Raw genomic sequence first — 14,143 nt, 5'->3', positions numbered from 1 at the left:
TACCCTTTCAGTCCTTGGTCAAATATTACTTTTTTAACAAAGGTATTTCTGTCTGCGTAATTTAAAATTACAACATGCCAAGTCAGCTCCCTATCCCCACCTAAATGATCTCCCTTGCCTGCTTAATTTTTGACCATAGTACTTATAATAAATAATTTATATGTGATAGTCACTTTTATGTAGTTAGCATATAATCTCTGTAAGAGAGGTGACTGCTGTCTCAATTTTTATCCTAGAACATAGAAAATTGCCTGACTCATAGCAGATTTAGATGAATTATTGAATGTACAAAGGATTCAGTGTGTTTGATTTGATTTGCTTCTGAGTGTTAGTTGAAATGCTCAGTTAGTAATGGGACGTGGGACTCCATGACTTGTGACAAGGATCAAGACTTGGATATATTTAAAGAAATAATTTCCATTGGCACCTTGGGATTAAATGAGCGTATGAATGGAGAATATTAGAGGTAAATGATATAATCAAGGGCAGATCCCTGGAGTACCTCAGCTTACTTGATGGATTTAAAAGTATATGAACAGATAAAATTGAAAAGAATTATTCAGAGTTAGTAAAACTACTTGTGAGAAGAAAATTTTAAACATATGTGATCAAACGTTGTGAAAAAAATCAATAGATAATGATTTGATTTGGCATTTGGAGAAAACCAGATGGGCAAAGAAATGAGAAGGAATTTTCAGGGTTTCAGATGTGACACAGGTTGGCTAGAACGTCAGATTAAGTTTACAACTGAAATAGCTATGTCAGTATAAAAATATAATGTTTGTTGGAAATAAGGTGACCACTCTGAGCAGAAGCAGATGGAACCCATCTCAGAATGGTCCCTGAAGTGCATGCAGTTGATAGTGATGCTCTACACAGTAGAGTCTTCATAAATCTAGGAAATTCAATTCTTTGGTTGGTAATTCCCTTAATATTTGGGACTTTTATCAGATGGAGACTGCTGAAGAAACCAAGAAGAAAATAATTTATTATAGACAGTTGAGTCATTAGAGACTCAACATACAGTCATTAGAGAGGCTGAGGGCAGAGGAGATGTGAGACAGCCACCAGTCCTCAGGCCTCAAGGTCGCAATATACCTCAAGTGAAGTCCAAGGTCAAGTCTGCAGCTACTAACCAAAGGTCACAAAGTGCTAGAGCCAAGCTGCCCCTCTGCTGATATCAGAGCTACCTGGCACCAGAAACTGTGTGACTAGACTATGAAGTAGGGAATACAGCTGCTTCCATCAGCCACATCTCTAGATTCTCTTGTCCAAGTGCACCTCCTCAGAAAAGTGGGGATGGTACTCACTTTCCATTAGCATTTTAAGCCACCAACAGGTGCAACTCAGTTTAAGTACCTTCATGGTGCTAACAACCATAGCAGCAAGTGAGTCTTGGAAATAAAAATGTTTGCCTCCCATACCTTATGATAAAGAGGACTAGCTTAGATGACAGAAATGGGTGCAGAGTATCAATAGAAAATATTTAAGATAAGATTTCAAACACGATTCTGGATAAATAAATATAAATATTCACTTAAGTACTTTCACTTAAGAAAGCTGACAATTATCAAACTCTTCCGATTATCTAAGTTCAGGTATATCACATCTCCTCATCTGTGGGGAAAGAACTGAGTCACTGACACTGAACCATGTCTTAGTAGTCAGCTTCCCAGAATTCTAGGAAACCAAATTTCCAGAAAAAATAAAGCTGTTGGGACAGAAGGTAGGAACAACCTATTCAAGCAGTGTGACAGGGAAACCAGAGAAGAGTTTGTTGCCTGGGAAGAGAGGAGGACTGAAGAAAGTTTGTCATTTGGGAGATCTTTATAGTTCATGGCAATAAAACAGAGAAGAAAGAGAAAGTGAAACTTCAGAAGAGAAGAAAAAGGAAGAAAAGAGCTACCTGATGAGGCAGTGTTGTGCAGAAGAGAAGAGTAAAAGAAATGCCATTCAGAAATAGAGGGTTTAGTCTCGGAAAAGAGGAGGGCAGACTTCCATTATAGGTTAGTCCAGAAGTGACAGGTACCCTTGGAGTGAGCTTGCTTGATGATTTCTGTTTTTCACTTTTGGTATTAAGGTCTATTATTGCCTGAGAATTTGAGGACACAGTGGAGGAAAAGAGTTTGAAAATCAAAAACACACACACATCCACAACTCATCTTTTCTGTTACTGTTGGAGTCTACCTCCATTTTTGACTCTCACCTTATCCTGAATCCTGAGAAAATACTGTTTTGTAGTCCTATGATTCATCTTCAGTTTGACAATGTTTTTGAAAAAGCTTGCTCATCCAAGATATCCTTTGCATATCCTTATATTCTTCAACTCTCTTTTCTTCCACATGAATATCTTTGGGTATGTGCTCTCAGAATTTTGCTTTATAAAAGGGGTGTCTTCACTTTGGGATGCCTTTTTGTTAGACAGAGGCACATCATATGTGATGTATCATTTCCAATTTGTTTCCGAACATCTGTGTATATATCTGCTATTGCCCTCTGCCTTTTTCATCAGGTTTCTTGTACTTCCACTTCACTTTTAGTTCCTTTCCGTTTAATTTTATTGTTTTATCATAATTAACGTCAGAGGAGCAACTCCTCTTATTGTTCCTCTATCTACTACACGATGAAAAAAAATTACCAAGGCAGACTTTGTATAAGTTTTCTCATTTATGCTTTGATCAAACTATGACTTCAGGCATATATTTAAACATCAAACTGTTTATCAGCATTATTTATATAGTGACAGCCTTTTTAAAGAAAGGATAAGTGAGAATAATATTTGTAAATGTCCCGTGATTTATATCCATCAAGTTACCCTCACAGCAGCAATTTTAATGGTGTTGTTATTATTAACATTTTGCATATAAAGAAACAGAGACCCAGTAAGTCTAACTTGCCCGGAGTCATACAGCAACTCCATAGGCTGTTCCTGTCTGACTCCTAGATTATGACACCAGCTCCTTGCTATCATACACAGCAAATGTTTCTAAGCTGAACCTCCATATTGTGCCTATTACCTACTATTTGACTAAAACATTGATAGATGTCAATGGATAAAAAATAAATAGTAAGAGGATAGTTATCAGGGAAGGATAGCAAAAACTCTGATGACTGACATTTACTAGATGCTTACTATATTTCAGGTTCTGATTTAAGTGTTCAGCACTAATTAATCCTCATAGCATCCTGAGAAGTGATATTATTCTAATCTCCATCTTAGGGAGAAAAATACTAATGCTTGAAAAGGTTAAGAGATGTGTCCAAGGTTGCAGTTGACAAAAGTAACATGACCAGACTTTGGATCCATAGATTCTGGTGATATACATCCAAGCTCTTCATCCAACTGTATATTTGTACTAGCAGAGGTGAAAAGAAAGAGTAAATAAACATGTTTGCATGATTGTTCTATTTATGTATTCAGTGATTGATGGCATTCATTAATTATTGAGATGGAAAGTGCTGAGAAATAATTTAGAAAAATATGCTAATGATGGGAGCGTTGTGTTTGGAATTCAGCATCCACAAGCCCCCTTTGAAACACTGGGCTGTGTTTAATAACCTTTTACTATATGATCTTCTGTTTGCATACAACCAGTGAGGTTAGACATTTCAGGCTTGTGAAAGCCTGACTGAAAAGTCTAAGTTTGATGTTGTAAGGAGGAGGAAGCTCCTGAATATCCTCCTCAGGGAAGTAATGTGATTAGAGTGGTGCTTTAGATTGATTTTGCATTTATGTGCCATATGGATTGAAATTTGGTGGAGTGTCCAATAGAAAAGGAAGCTGAGAGCCACTAATGGCATTACAGGTAGAAGCAGATAGAGCCTGAACTAGGGAATTAGCAGTGGAAACAAGAAGGAAAAGATGAATGCAAAAATTATAATGCAGGAAAGTGAAAATAACTTTGTGACTAATTTTGATTCATATCAGAGGTAGAATCAAGGATGAATGTTATTACAGAACAATTGAGAAAGTGCAGAGAAGAGAGATTTTGGATCGAGACATATCGGACACTGTTCACTTGGACATTTTCTGTTCCTTTGTAAACTCTCTTTAATTACTGAAATATTTAATTCATCATATATTTCCTGAGGACTGAGTGTGTTCTAGTCACTTTTTTCAGTGATACATGTATGGACGTATGTGTGTATAAATTCTGTACGTCAAATATTTTGTCCCCTTCTTCAAAAAAAATTCATAATTTGGTAGTCAGTAAGTGGCTGGACATATAAAATCAGAATATAAAAAAGAATGTTAAGGAAGATTCTAAAGCTATAGTCATAAACATGCTTTTCTTTTTAGTCAGGTAACAGAAAGGACAAGCCAAAAAAAATACATTTAAATGAAAAAACAGAATGAGAGTCAGCAGGTCTGAAAATAATCTATATGTCTAGAAAAAGATACCCTCTGGCTGATATTTTGGTGATGGTACTTTTGTGCTGAGAAATAAAGACTCTTATTTCGTGGTTGGTGTACAGCTTAGCAAATGGTGGCTACTTCTGCACTCAGGGTAAGAACCCAGAACCATGTACACATGTAAGGTCAAAGGCTGGGGTGCAGAAGAATACATCTCTGCCTCCTCTTCCAGTACTTACAACCTTTCCTTTTGAAATGTATCGTCAAACTAAAGGTTATGATTGCTGTGATATCCAACTTAGACCTAGTTGGCATTAGAGAGTCACTCTGTGGGGTGAAGAATTGGCAGTTTTATTTAGAACAACCAATGTGCATGTATTTTTTTCTCTGCAAACTTTAGATCAAATCTGCAGATGAAAAGAACCTACAGTTATAACCTAGGAATTAAAGAAACATGAAAACTATGATAATGTTTGTATATGACAGCTTAAATAAATTATCAAGATAATTTAAAATGTTTATTTCCAGATAAGATTTTAATAGCAATATGACTTTGGAATGTCACCGTATACTGCACATTTAGTTCTGAACTTTAGAATTATAACATACTGCACTTCATAAAAATCTCCAAATTATTTACAATTACTAATTAGAACTGAAATGTACACTGTTAGATTTCTTTACAATATTCATATCCAAAAGGCCATAAATCTGCCTTCTTGGGTCTTACCCAGGACCATTTATAAGGCATATTTTTATGTGATCTACAGTGTTCTTTTTAACTCTAGCAAATAAGACACATTTGACTTTTGACAGCAACCAGAGATTTTTATATGAATGTTTGATTGTATCGGAACAGAAATTTACATTTACTGTATTGTTTTCTTTTCTTTCTTTTTCTTTTTTATTTTGGATCATCCTATACCATTGTTACTTTATTTTCAATCAAGTATCTTTTTCTTTTTGTTTTTGTAAGGTTAATTCCAAACATGGAACTATGTATTTATTTATATATTTATGTAATATATGCATATCATTTACATAAGTTATGTGTACATTTCCAATCTTTATGTTTTGTTCAAATGCGAAAGAAGGAGAGATTGAGAGATCTTTAATGTTTAACATGCTTCTGATTATTCATGTTTCTCGAGCAGAGGTTTCATTGATTTTCCTCATCAAAACTCTTTTCTCGCTTACTGTCTCTTGTTGCCTTTTCAGCCTTTCAACTAATTCTTTATAAAGCTTTCTGTACTAGAAAATAAAATGAAGTTTCACCCAGGATATCTTCAGAGTTTGAAATAGTGTGAGTAATGGATTAATACAAATACACACAAAAGGAAGATTTTATAGCTGTTTTTTTAAATACAGGAATTAAAGCTTAAATATCTCAACTAAAGATTTATTTTAATTAATTGATACATAAATGAAATTTTAGAACATAACTTACAGTTGTTTTTGGTTCATAATGACAATTTCTCTAAACTTAACACTTGCAGCCAAATTATTGATATAATTTAATGAACAAAAAGAAAATAATCTCACATTTTCACAAAAGATAATTATTTATGCTAATGATTAAATAAAGTCTCTATTTCGTCTTATATTTTAGTTGTACTTGCATTCTCCCTCTCACACACACACACACACACACACACACTGACTCACGAGCTTGTTTTGAATGCAAATAAAGCACTATGTTGCATAGTAAAGACAGAAGTCATATTATTCCCTCAATAAATGAAATTTGATATTGAATATTTTACTCTTTATTTGCTATGGTAATAAAGTGTCTACTTTCTTGCAGTCTGAAGAGATCATTCAGCGGTTTATGCAAGCTTTGTAATTCAAATATGCTAAGTGATGTAGGCAGCAGTTTTCCTTTGTTCCTGTTCCTCAGAGCACCGTCTTAATAGTGGCCATCCACGTTACCTGGGTTATAGTTCCTTTTTTTCATTCCTTTGTAGATGTGCCATCCAGTCCCTACGGAGTGAAGATTATAGAGCTGTCACAGACCACAGCCAAGGTCTCTTTCAGCAAGCCGGACTCCCACGGAGGTGTGCCTATTCACCACTATCAGGTGGACGTCAAAGAGGTGTCGTCAGAAACCTGGAAAATAGTACGCTCCCATGGAGTTCAAAGTAAGTCAGTGATTCCAAAGTGCGGTGGCTAATTCAGCCTGATCTTCAATATACCTGGGTGATTAGCTTTTTATTTTCCTTCAACATGTGCTTTTTAAATTCTTTTAATAAGATAAAGTTGGGAAGACACTTCCACTGTCTGATTCTTGAGAATAGCTTTAATGAAGCATAGAAAAGTTCCCATCTTTAGTAAAGATTAAAGAGCTTAGCAAAATTACCAGAGTTTAATCCCATGGAGGAAAAAAGTTAGTATTTAAAACTTCCGTGTTGGAAAATAAATTGCTGACATGTTACATTTGATGGCTGAATGTTGTCAAATGTGCGTTTGGTTTTGTTTTTCACTTATTAATAGTAATTCTTTCATAAGGATGTATGAAAATCATAATGTAAAATGTAGATGTCTTGTGTATGTATTTATGAAGCCATCTATAAAAATTGACCTTGCACACCAAATTTACTTCACAATTGTGTTTTGAAAACTCAAAATTTTACAACGAATCATGGCATTTTGAATAGTAGAATTAGCTAATTCTGAGAAGTTAAAACAATTTACAACACTTCTTTTCACTCATGTGGAACTTCATCACATTGTAAAAATGTGATTTGTTTTTCCCATTATTTGGAGAAGAAACTAAATTAGGGAATAATAATAAATTACCAGATTTTTATTATGTTAGTTGTGACAGAACTACATTGAGTGGCCCAAAAAGACAGTATAAAATACTGAAGGAAGTATTACCGCATAGTTTCCCTGCTCTGAGGTTCTGCCTTGACCCTAACATATATGGTGTAAGGGTTCTAAAAGCGGTATGAGCCCTCCTGTGAAGAACTGTCCTAGTGGACAATGGAGACAGAACAGATAAAATTCTAAACTCACCTGTGTTGGCACCTGCTTGTTCAGTTTTGACTGAGAGTAGCTATAGGTTTTTGATAGAAGTGTCAGAAATATGATCAATCATCATCCCCCACATTCTCCAAATAATGCCCCCAAACAGGTCAGCTCTTATCATTTCTTTTAATGATGAGAGATAGTTAATGTTCTTTGTGCACATGCTATATCATGCAAGAGAGAAGACTTACAAAGATCACTCACAAAAGAGTAATGAGTGAGTTCAACTCTAGTAAAACAAATCATTATCCTAGATGCAGGCATATTTTTTTAAGAGAGAGAAGACGAGAGGGTGAAAAGTGAGAGACAGAAAGAGAAAATAAAGTCTTTCTGACACTGCAGAACACTCAGAGTGGTTATTCAAGCACAAACATGAAGAAGAGAAGTATGAAGTCTGAACATCGCAGAAATTACACTTGGCAGAATGGTACTGCCACACCCCACCCCTCCACGCTGGGTGAGAGGGAGAAGGTGAATGTATTTTCCCAAGACTTCATACATAGTTGCAACACCAGGGAGGATTTATAATGGCCTTGGACTGGCCGAGTTTTTCAGGTTCAAAAATGTGATTTTGTGCCCCATGTATACATCTCTCAGAAGCAGATTTCCATGATTATAAAAGTGATACATAATAACAAAGAACATTTGTTAATTTATAATGAAAAATCACCGTCCCAAAAATGAGGCATTCATTTTTGAATTTCTTTGTATTTGAATGAGACTTTCTGGAGTCTACATGGTAAGTACATTCTTTATCTGTATGTATATCATGTGGGAAAGAAATTGTGAGTCAGAAACTTGTTTGGTGAGTCTCTAATGTCAGTAACCAAAGTCACATGAATATGACATTTAGTGGCTTCAGACTGGGACAGCTTAAAGCTTGCCAGTAAGACCAAAATACTTAAAGTCCTGTGGTTGGAGCTTTATCCCCCTTACATGAGGAAAATACCTGCACTGAAACTTTTTTTGTTTTCCTTGACTTACTCTTCTTTCATAGATATGTTAATGAGTTCCTTGAATCAGATTACAATTATGTAGCCAGACTACTTCATGATATCAACTCAGGGTAGTACAAACGTGATTTTATTAATCCAGTGACTGGTTTTACTCATTTTTTGAATCTCATTTTCTGTTATTTAACATCTTTAGCAAACACTATAAATTTATGGTCACCTTCAAGTACAAATACATTCAGTTAAGTCCTGTGCAGTTTAAAACTTATAAAGTCCAATAACCTTTAATGAAAAAGAATATGAAAACAAATATATGTATGTACATGCATGACTGGGACATTGTGCCGTACAGCAGAAATTGACACATTGTAACTGATGACACTTCAATAAAAAAATAAATTAAAAAATAAAAAACTTACAAAGTCCAACTTTTATCTCTCCCATTTTCTCTGAACCACAACCTGGGGAGCTGAGAGTGGGGAGGTGGCATGAACTACATCTTCTCTTGGAAAGAGGAAAGGAGTCAGATACCTCTCATTTTTCTGGTGCTGTCATTCTTCTTGGGCTGTCCCTGCCTTGTGTGCTCTCTGTGGGACAGATGTCAAAGTAGCTGCCCTCTGGAGATGCATGTGTGGAGTGCAAGCACATCAGATTTTTTGGAGAGACAGTTTCCTGGGATGGAACACTGCACAGTTGACCTCCTCACCCTTGCCTTGTTAGGTTTTGCTTTGCATTTATGTTTTTCTCTTAATTACATATTTACATTCTTGCCCATTATCCAAACATTAGGGCTATGGAGAGGAACACTTAAGACTTGACTTTTTATGAAATGAAATCACCTTGTCATTAAGTGTTCCACTGCATAGCCCTAATATTTGGATGATAGGCATGAATGTAAATATGTAACTTAGAGAAAAACATAAAAGCAAAACGTGGTCAGGTGACAAGCTGGGTAACCCCACTGGGACCAATCCTAACACTTTAGAATGTGTTTCTGGCATTTGTTCTTCCTTTGTCAAAGAGATGTACCATTTTTTAAAGATATTGTATAGATATTTACCAGAATAACAAATGCTTTATGCTGACAGACGTATGAAATGTGGAATAATCTTAATTAGGTTTACTATAAAATGTACATCAATAATTTGACTATTAGATAAATAACATAGTTTTTAAAAATTTTTATTAAATTATAGTAAGTTTGCAATATTGTGTCAATTTCTGGTGTACATCATAATAGTTCAGCCATATGTATACATACATATATTTGTTTTCATATTCTTTTTCATTATAGGTTACTACAAGATATTGAATATAGTTCCCTGTGCTATACAGCATGAACTTGTTGTTGATCTATTTTATATATAGTAGTTAGTATCTGCAAATCTCAAATTCCCAATTTATCCCTTCCCACCCACATCCCTCCCTGGTAACCATAAGTTTGTTTTCTATGTGTATGAGTCTGTCTCTGTTTTGTAAATAAGTTCATCTTTTTTTTTAGATTTCACATCTAAGTGATTATATATGGTGTTTTTCTTTCTCCTTCTGGCCTACTTCTCTTAGAATGACAATCTCCATGTCCATCCATGTTGCTTCAAATAGCATTATTTTAATTATTTTTTATAGCTGAGTAATATTCCATTGTATAAATATACCATAACTTCTTTATCCAGGCATCGGTCAATGTACATTTAGGTTGTTTCCATGTCTTGACTATTGCAAATACTGCTGCTATGAACATTGGGGTGCATGAGTATTTTCAAATTAGTGTTCCCTCTAGATATATGCCCAGGAATGGGATTGCTGGATTGTATGGTAAATCTATTTTTAATCTTTTGTGGAATCTCCATACTGTTTTCCGTAATGGCTACACCAAACTTCATTCCCACCAATAGTGAAGGAGGATTCCCTTTTCTTCACACCTTCTCCAGCATTTATCATTTGTGGACTTTTTATAACATAGTTTTGACTTAAACTTTCTGCCCTAAGCACACATATTCTCACTGAGGCCCCATGGTTTATTTCCTTTAAAAGTGACACTTCAATCTTGCTCACAGTTTCCTTATCAGATAGGCCTAAGTACTTTCAACACTGTCTAGAATTACTCTCTTAAACCTGGTCAACCTACAACATGCTCTCACAGTCACTCCTCCTTGGAAGTGCTCTGACACAAAAATTCTCTCTCCCCTAGAATGAGCAAGCAACATCATATGTCTTACATTATACTGTATTTATATTTTAGTATATTATATTATGTTGTATTTTTAATATTATAGCTCTCTGATTTCTCTTCTTTCCTAGCTTATAAACCCTCTGAGTGGACCTAGCATGGATATTCTTTGCAGTATTTCAAGTGGCAGAAGCATATGATTGTAGAGGGAATGATGAAATTTGGTAGAGATGGGAGACTGGGAAGGATTATTTTGCATACCTTATGATGTGTCTTTATAAGATGAATTCATTATAGATCCCTTTTCAATACTTATATGTCTACAGAAGCAGTTTTCAAGGGGAGACCGAGGTTCAAGATGTTTATTAGGGATAAACAGCTTTGAAAGGAGAAGAGGAAGCAAAATTGGGAATATGGGGTAATTGAACTGTAATGCAGGTGCCACAAAATCTCAATCAACCGGATAAGGGGCTCTCAAGAGAACATGATCCATCTTGTATGAACCACTTCATTTGTAATAACTTGTTATTGAGCAGCATGAACTTGTGATGGTCAGTAGCCAGGTCTGAGTGGGCAGGTCCAGTTACATGGCCACCTGGTCTGATCCTGATTCCCTGGCCAGTCATTAATTCTTGCTCAGTAGCATACCAGGATTTTTTAAAAAAATATTTAATTCTGTACTGCATATTGTACTGCAATGTTCACAAAACCAGGGGACCTCATTGTGATTCTCCTACTGGGGGTGACCACAGATTCCACTCAACATTTCTTCCCATCCCTAATATATCAAATGGCATCAGACTCAGTGCATCAATCACATGGCCCGAGTGGCAGGGCTGCTTGAACCACTGCTCAGACCTGTTGCAGTGCCCTCTTCTGCTGCTGCCCCCATTCAGTGCTGGCACGACAGCCTTGTGCACCACTCAGTGCTTAGGCAGCTTTTCCATGTGTACATTTCAAAAGCCCTGTGCCTCTCACTTACTGATGAATACCCTTTCTTATCACCTGCTTTATCAGAGACTCTTAGTTTTGATATAAACATCTCTACATTTTATTATCCAGTAGCAGACACAGAGATGTAGTTTGGACTGCATCATGTCTTATAAAAAGAATCAGGACTTGGATCAGGCAGAAGGGAAGTTGGACTTTGCTGGGGGCATGATGACGCCTCATCAAGGAACTCTCAAGGATTACCCTACAGAATGTCTACTTCAGGCTAAAATGGCCAGTCCTTTATACCCCTGCTTCCTCCATTACTCAGGTGCAAGCTCCTCTGGGAAGAGTTCAGCTGTGTTAGAAATGGCTCTCTACACCTGAGGTGGACCCTGTCAGCTGACTGAATTACCTCTAGCTAGGCAGAAAGTGGGATCTTAGCTGAAATCTCCACAATTCACCATAATATATATTTTTAGTATGTGTATATTTTAAATAACATCCAAAAAGCTGATCTAATTTGACAGACTTTAAAATTGTGTTGAAGTTTGAATTTTTGTGAGATCTAATAAGCTCTACAATGCATGTGTCTACGTATAGTTATGAATATGTGTATACACAAACCTCAGAATTTATAACCTTCATTTATTTAGCTCTATTACTCATTTTTCTATAGCAAAGTATTTCTATTAAATAAATCATCAACACATTTAAATATATTGCTTTTTCTGTGCCAAACAGTTTCTGTAATATTTTCTGAGTCATCTACTAGCTTATTCAAAAACCAAAATTGGTATATATTAAGTTGAGCAAATTCTCATTTCATACGTGAAGACTTGTTGATTATGTATTGTTTGGAGTGAAATTACCCTTAAAGTTTATTCACTTCACCCCACCCTCTATATTGAAAATCTTCTAAAATGACCATGTTCCTCCCTATTGAGTCAAAATACCAGTGATCAGGCAATTAACATAAAATTAAAGATAGCCAACATTTCTGTCTTAGCAGGCAGCTGCTATAACAAAATTTCTTAAATTGGGAGGCTTAAACAACAAATATTTATTTCCCACAGTTCTGGAGACTGGGAATTCCAATTTCAAGGTACCGTATTATTTAGTTCCTGTGGGGTCGCTCTTTCTGGCCTGCAGATGGCCGCCTTCTCACCATGTTCCCACATGGAAGAGGGAGAAAAATAGAGAGATTAAGAAAGGGGTTAGGGGGAGAGCATTCAGAGCTCTCAGGTTTCTAGTCCTCTTCTTATAAGAACACTTATATGAGGACTTCAACCTCCTGACCTCACCCAAACCTAATTATCTCCCAAAGGCCCCCACCTCCAAATATGATCACATTAGAACTTCAACATATAAATTGGGGGCGGGGGGGGCACTTCAGTCTGTAACAGTTTCCTAAATATTCATTTCATTGCAGTTAATGTGTTCAGAATTGAAAATAAATTAAGTCAACAGACTTTGACCACAAACTGAAGTATTAGGTAGTATCAGTATTCTCTGTTTTACAGAGGATGAATCTGAGGACAATTCATATAAAGGAGAAAGCTAAGACTGTAAAGTGTAATGTCTTATTCCTAAGGTCATATGGATAAGTAATAATGAAACTAAAATTCAAACCCAGACAAGTAATCTGATTCCAAAGACTGTACTTTTAATTATTATGTACTTTTTATCTTCTATTCAGTTAAGAGTTTGGAAAGGGGAACACAAATTATTGCCTTATAGAGCTAGACTAAGACACACACACACATACACACACGTATAAAATGCATAATGTGTAGTGTATGTGTAATGCATAATGTTTAGTGTGTGTGTGTGTGTGTGTGTGTGTGTGTGTGCCTCTGTCTGTGTGCCTATTTCAGTGTGTTTTAGATAGTGGGAGGCAGTTGTATAGAGAATTTATGGAAAAATTTTCCTGACCAAGTTAAATATGAATTTGAACATTGAAATATCACTGTTATTTGAGACTTTATTATTAGAAAAGAAGAAATCTGAGAGGGAAGGGAAGAGAAAGGAGGGAGGCAGGAAAGAAGAAAAAGGAAGGCATTTTAAACATGGTTATTCGTTCCACTCCATATATGGATGGTTGACTAGACTACAGCATGACATGGAACATGTATGATGACTATTGTGTGTATGTGAATTGTGAGATTACATGATATAATCGTTGGCGATTTCAGAAGGACCACAACTGAAAAAAAAATTATGACATAATAGGTTCATTCCATTGTGCTTCAATGCATTATGAAGACATAAGAATCAGGGTTATTCACTAAAAACATCATTATAAGGAAGCTAAAGAATGTGGCCCAAGTACATAGCTTATTTAGCTTGATTCAAGGGTGAAAGTTAGATGATACGGAGCAGAAGACAGGCTTGAGAGATAGTGAGCATCTCAAAAATTGTACTCAACTTTTTCATTGTCTGTATATTCATATTCTGGAGAGGAGATCCATAGCATTCATTCATGTCCCCAAAGGTTTATCATAAAAATGTTTTTATTTTAACTTTGTTTTAAATTTTTAGTTTAGCTGAATGTACAATTCAAACTTGATAGTTACTTCCCTTTGGTAATCTAAAAACATTTTACTCTCTTCTGGCTTCCATTGCTACTATTTTGAAGTCTGCTGTGAGTTGTAATTTTTTGTAAATATTACATATCTTAATGTGGATTTCTATATTTGCTGTACTTGG

At 35.7% G+C, this 14,143-nt stretch overlaps 1 protein-coding gene across 2 annotated transcripts in view; it reads left to right on the top strand.

The window, feature by feature from the left end:
* NCAM2 (neural cell adhesion molecule 2) overlaps positions 1 to 14,143 on the top strand; it is a 436,725-nt gene that overhangs the window by 351,497 nt on the left and 71,085 nt on the right. For both annotated transcript variants that reach the window (XM_010960127.3, XM_045520720.2), the window contains exon 12: positions 6,319 to 6,492. In XM_010960127.3, the coding sequence (XP_010958429.2) occupies positions 6,319 to 6,492 (174 nt within the window). The remainder of the gene's footprint in view (positions 1 to 6,318; positions 6,493 to 14,143) is intronic.

This window comes from Camelus bactrianus, chromosome 1 (genome assembly GCF_048773025.1).
Source record: "Camelus bactrianus isolate YW-2024 breed Bactrian camel chromosome 1, ASM4877302v1, whole genome shotgun sequence".
Classification (NCBI taxonomy): domain Eukaryota; kingdom Metazoa; phylum Chordata; class Mammalia; order Artiodactyla; family Camelidae; genus Camelus; species Camelus bactrianus.
Note: the sequence above shows the minus strand (reverse complement) of the source record. Positions and strands in the feature narration are given on the sequence as shown.